Genomic DNA, 5,273 nt, shown 5'->3' with positions numbered 1-5,273 from the left:
ACTTGACTGTCATAGACCGGTTACTGGATAGTCATTGGACCCCTATAGCAAGTTGTTAGTGACGGCAGCTAATTAAAAATATTTTTACTGAAATATTTATATTTTAATATTTAATCATTTATCACAATTATTTAAAACTAGTGTAAGTTATTAATTTCTAAGACTTGCAAAGAGAATCAGAGTGCTTTTTACTTTGGTTAAGTCGTAAATTTTAAAACATTTTTAATCAATACATTTTTCTAGCATATCGTCAAAAGAAGTCTAGAGATGTTCACAAAAGTTTGCTCCATATATACATATTGCAAAATCCATATTGAACTTGGAAAATTGATGGATATGCATGGGAAAATTCTTGGTATTTTGAGGTATGATGCGAGTCCTTTCTTTGAGCGGGCGACGGATACTTTCAATGCTGCATTATGGGGGAACAAAACTACCGGAGAAGCCACTGCCTTTAACTCAGCTGCGCAAAAACTGCTAATGAATCTCCAAAGAGAAACACCAACAATCCCTGGCTTTGTGGCAGCCACGAAGACACAGGTTCCTAATAATGGTCCAACTATATATGCCTTTGTTCAGTGTACAGAAACTATTACACAACGCGGATGCCTCAGTTGCTTAAATGTTGGATACAGAAATATGCAGACTTGTCTTCCCACTTCAGATGGTCGAGCTTTTGATTAGGGATGTTTCATGAGATACTCCACAACTTCGTTCTTTCCAGATAATTACCAGATCGTTGATGTCACTCCCATGGATAAACATGGCATGGTTCATTTGAAGATTTTATGTTATATTTATCTCATGTCATTTTGGTTTGATAAGACGATTTTCTAATCTTGCAGGTTCTAGCAATAAGGGGGTCATCATTGGTGGAGTTGTTGGAGGAGCATTTCTTGTTTCGGTTGCCCTTGCACTTTTTGTTTGGACTAAACCACCAAAAAGCCCTAAAAGGCTTCCGGCTGGAGGTAGCCAAAAAAAGAAATAAATAAAATAAAGTCTTCAAAGTATTCATTTACTACATATTTTTAATGTTTTGGGTGATGATCTGGTTTTCACTTTTTCCGTGAAAGAAAGTTATGGACTTTCACATGTATCTACAGAGGATGAATCCTTAATTTGTTTATCTAATTTTAAGAGAATTGACTAATATTTTTCCTCCAGGAGACATAACTGGTGCAAGCAAGTTGAAAGGTGCAATTCATTACAGTTACATGGATTTGAAGTACGCAACTAAAAATTTTAGTGCAGAAAATAAACTTGGAGAAGGAGGATTTGGTGCAGTATATAAGGTAGCTATATCTTTTGATTTTTAATATTTTGAATGTTCCCAGTAAGGATTTTACTATGTGAGTTTTATGCAGTGTTATAAAACTTGTACATATACGAGAGGACTGATTAAAGGGATCATATAGAACACTTTTAGGAAAATTTTTAATCATCATGAATAGGGAACTCTGAAGAATGGAAAATAATGCAGTCAAAAAATTAACTTTACGCCGCCGCTCCAATAAAGTGGAGGAAGAATTTGAGAGTGAAGTGAAGCTTATAAGCAATGTTCATCATCGAAATCTTGTTCAGCTTCTTGGATATTGTGGTCAACGCAATGAGAGAATTCTTGGTTATGAATACATGAAAAATACCAGCCTTGACAAATTCTTATTTGTTAAACTCCTATCAAACTACCAAAATTTATGTTTGTTCTTTAAGTACAAGCTGCTTGATGTCTTCATAATATAGCAAGTTTATAACATGTGGATGTATTTTCATTTTCATTTAATTGACTCTTCTAACAAGCTTATTCCTATATGAGATAAAAATTTATTGAAGTGTTTAGTAAAAATCTATAGCTATTTCCTCTAGAAACATTTTGAGGATCATTTTTTATTCTTTCTTTATCATGAGTAAGTGGTGACAGGTAAAATGAAAGGTTCTCTTGGTTGGAAGCAATGGTATGATATAATTTTAGGCACTGCAAGGGGTTTGGCCTATCTACACAAAGAATTCCACATTCGTCGAGATATAAAGTCAAATAACATACTCTTAGATGATGAACTTCAACCTAAATTGCTGATTTTGGGTTAGCAAGACTTTCACCTGAGGACAAATCTCATTTTAGCACAAAATTTGGAGGAACACTATAAGTTGAAATAATTTTATTTGCCTAGGTTTTTTTTACATTATCATAGTGGACGCATGTAGATAAAATATATGCTTAGGTCAACACAGCACTCCTATCATATCAATAAGTAGTTTAAGCATTTTTCTCTTTTTTTTCCCCTATAATTAAAACGTCAATACAACACAATAGAGTCTAGTGAAATATGATATAAGAAATAATTATGGTTTAATTATATTTCTATAATATTTGGATTATTTGGATTTATCGCCATTTTAGGATTTACTTAAATGTATCAGTATTTTAGTTTTTTTTTTTATATTAGGATTAGTTGTTATTATTATTATTCTTTTTATTGTTATTTCACTGTAAATAGTTCTAGGGTTTTCATTTTACGGAGACTTATGACTTTAGATTGAAATTTCATAATACAGTTATTTTCTCTCTTGGCTTTCCCTCTTTGCTTCCTTTTTCTCCCTAATTTCCTCTTTCTTTTTTCTATCTTGTTTTACATCAGAGTTCATATCTACGTTCCACATGACATAGCATTATGTTTGTTCCCATCGATTTCAGATATTGTCTTCTTGAAATTTATATGGGTGTGTTGTGTTTTAATTATAATATGATAAGTTATTTTGTAAATACTATATATTTGTCAGAGGATATCCATCAGCACCAGAATATGCAATAAATGGACAATTATCTAAGAAGGTTGATTGAACCCAATTCTTTATTGTCTTTTCATATGATTTTAAGGGTTTTATCATAGTTAGTAGCTCTTTTAGTGTTTATTGTGCTTAATTTATATTAAAGTGCCTTACCTTGAATTAGTGCGTAATAGGGGCAAAATTGTCATAATTGGAGATTAATTATTATTAATTGATTTCTAGGATAATTGATGCTATATTATGTATGATTTTCCTTGTAGGTACTTTGGGAGAAATTTGGGCAAATTTGGAAATCACACTTTAGTCCCAACATTAAAGGTAGTAAAAGACCGAATTAATCACAGAAAAGGCCCTAGAATTCAAGAAATTACACCAGAGGCCCTGAGTAAATGAAGCTTTGCATTTTGGCTGAAAAGTACCATCCGCGTGGCGGATGGCGGATTTGTCAGAATTGCACAAGTCGCGATTTTAGCATTCTGATTCGGATCCCTAAGCTTCAACCCGACCCAAAACCACCTCTAGTAGCCAGTATAAGCTGAGTTTCAACCTAGGGAAGCCTCATTCGATCTCTCCTCACCTTTCTTTGGCTGAATCATCCTCTCATCTCCTCCTTCCACCATTCTTCATTACATTCATCATATTTTCCTTTAATTCATCCATAACCTCTTCTTCCATGGAGATTCAACTGTTGCTGCTGGTTGGAGCAATGCTTGGAGTTATGGAGGGCTAGGGGTCCTTAAACTCTTGAAGATGGTTGATTGGCGTGAGTTCCAAGAGCTTCAAGGGGGTTAGCTTCATCCATAGTTCTAGTTGTTTATTTATGAATTTCGAGGTCTTAGGATTTGTAAATGGGGGCTGAACTGTTTTGATTATGGTTGTAATCAATTCTGGATGATTATCTTGTGTATTGGATTAGTTAATGTTTAATTTGAGCTTCAATATATGTGGTTACATATATGTTTCTATGTAACACTTTTGATACTCTCTTTCTTGCATGGTATTGTTTGATTGTTGAGTTAATTTGGGCTTGCATTAAACCAAGTGCATTAATTAATCTTAATACACACACTAAGTGAGCTTAATAGGATCTTATAAGATGGGTGGCCATTGATTAAGATCCTAGACTTGAAGGGTTCTTTAAGGTTTTTCCTTTAAAAAACTTGGTGATATTTACTCCCCAAAATCATTTTGAACTATGATTGCCAAAGGTCCATTTTCAAGAGGTTTTATCAACTGTTTCAATACTTGTTTCCCATCCATTCCATCGTAATTTCCAAAAATCCAAAAATATATTTACATTGCATTTTATCTCAATTAATATTTTTAATGAAAACCCCCTTAGTAATTTTAGTCATTTGCATTTTCATGGCATTTAGTTAACTTAGGATCAATAGTTAAGGCTCCAACAAGTGAAACGACCCGGGGTTGTGCCTATAGTACAATCCTTGGTTTTAATTTTGAATTTGACCCTAAGGTGTAAGCAAGATAGGTCACATTTCAAAGGTTGATATCTATAGCTATGGAGTTGTAGTCCTCGAAATTATTAGTGGTCGAAAAAGTGAAGAATTGAATGTTAATGGTGAAGCCGAGGGTGAATTCCTCCTTCAGAAGGTAAGAAAATTTATATAAGCATTTAAAAATACTATTTTTGAAGGAGGTTTTGAAATGGGAATTCATTTAGTAAATCAACAGATATAATGCTTTTGGGTTAGATCTTGTGAAAGCGGTTTTTTTCCCCTTTATTATTAGAGAATCTAAAAATAAACAAAAACTTAAAAATTAACCAAGTTTTTCTTTGCATTTCCATCCCGGTTATATATTTTGCTTAACTTTTAATCCAATTATTGTTAGGCATGGAAACTATATGAAAGAGGCATGCATTTATAGTTGGTGGACAATACTTTAGACTCTAACGACTATGCTGCAGAAGAAGTAGAGAAAATAATTGAGATTGGTTTGCTTTGCACCCAAGCATCAGCTGCAATAAGGCCGACAATGTCCGCAGTTGTCGTCTCGCTGCAAAAGAAAAGTTTGTTTGAAAATATGAGGCCAACTATGCCTTTCTTGGTTGAAACTAACTAACTAGGGCCCATGGAACAAACTGTACTAATGCTTATGACTACATCTCTCAACTTTCTCTCTTTTTCCTCGCCCAATATTGTTTCGGGGTCTCGAATTATATTGTCAGAAAGATAGTCGTTTGCATTTTGGAGGAATTACATATCGATGTGATGGACTTTTGAGTGTTGGAACCAAGAACGGAATAAGAACTAACATCGAACAGGAAGAATGCTTGTCCTTTATTCCATTATTCTTCAATATTTTTGTTTGTAATCATATATCAATCCTTAAAAATTATGTATCAGTCGATAATTTTAGTGTACAATGTTGAGTAAACCATATTAATGTAACTTAAAGTTTGGTTAATTTATATATGACAACCTCTTTTTCCCAAATCCAATTTTATTTTAAATGATTATGCAAGT

General features: G+C 33.4%; 1 protein-coding gene and 1 long non-coding RNA gene across 2 annotated transcripts; both read left to right on the top strand.

Annotated features, from left to right (window-relative positions):
- The first annotated feature begins 330 nt into the window (after positions 1-330).
- On the top strand, positions 331-1,316 carry LOC114755915 (wall-associated receptor kinase-like 14). Its single transcript, XM_028944811.1, has 3 exons — positions 331-580; positions 846-968; positions 1,165-1,316. Exons 1-3 carry the CDS (start codon positions 331-333, stop codon positions 1,314-1,316), a joined length of 525 nt encoding a protein of 174 aa, XP_028800644.1.
- Positions 1,317-2,802: 1,486 nt separating this feature from the next.
- Positions 2,803-4,781, top strand: LOC114755925 (uncharacterized). Its single transcript, XR_003741374.1, has 3 exons — positions 2,803-2,830; positions 4,291-4,398; positions 4,639-4,781. It is a non-coding gene; the product is annotated as an uncharacterized LOC114755925 (long non-coding RNA).
- The last annotated feature ends 492 nt before the right edge of the window (positions 4,782-5,273 follow it).

Source organism: Neltuma alba, unplaced genomic scaffold (genome assembly GCF_004799145.2).
Source record: "Neltuma alba isolate B1F8T4 unplaced genomic scaffold, ASM479914v2 tig00010348_pilon, whole genome shotgun sequence".
NCBI lineage: Eukaryota > Viridiplantae > Streptophyta > Magnoliopsida > Fabales > Fabaceae > Neltuma > Neltuma alba.
The sequence above is the reverse complement of the archived record's forward strand: the minus strand, read 5'-3'. Positions and strand labels throughout refer to the sequence as shown.